The following is a 215-nucleotide window of genomic DNA, read 5'->3' as shown; positions in this document are numbered from 1 at the left end:
TCTTCCTTTCCTCCTCTTCTCGTCGTTGACGTTCTTCTTCTTCCTTGATCAAACGCATGCGCTCTTGAGCCGCTCGAGCTGCTGCGGTTAGGGGGCCCTTCTTAGCTGCTGCTGCGCCGCCAGCCTTAGTCGTTGTCGTCTGTTAAGAAGAAAGCAAGAAGACGACAAAAGAGTGAGAGGAGTCCTTCTCTTGAAAGGAAACACATACACGGAGA

The 215-nt window shown here is 51.6% G+C and overlaps 1 protein-coding gene across 1 annotated transcript; it reads right to left on the bottom strand.

Annotated features, from left to right (window-relative positions):
* CSUI_008251 (uncharacterized protein) lies at positions 1-190 on the bottom strand (the record flags this gene model as incomplete). The annotated part of the gene is made up of 1 exon (XM_068068385.1): positions 1-190. A coding segment is annotated over one exon (102 nt), but the record flags the coding sequence as incomplete, so codon positions are not given.
* Positions 191-215: the final 25 nt, after the last annotated feature.

Source organism: Cystoisospora suis (genome assembly GCF_002600585.1).
Source record: "Cystoisospora suis strain Wien I chromosome Unknown contig_4582, whole genome shotgun sequence".
In the NCBI taxonomy this organism is placed as follows: Eukaryota; Apicomplexa; class Conoidasida; order Eucoccidiorida; family Sarcocystidae; genus Cystoisospora; species Cystoisospora suis.
The sequence above is the reverse complement of the archived record's forward strand: the minus strand, read 5'-3'. Positions and strand labels throughout refer to the sequence as shown.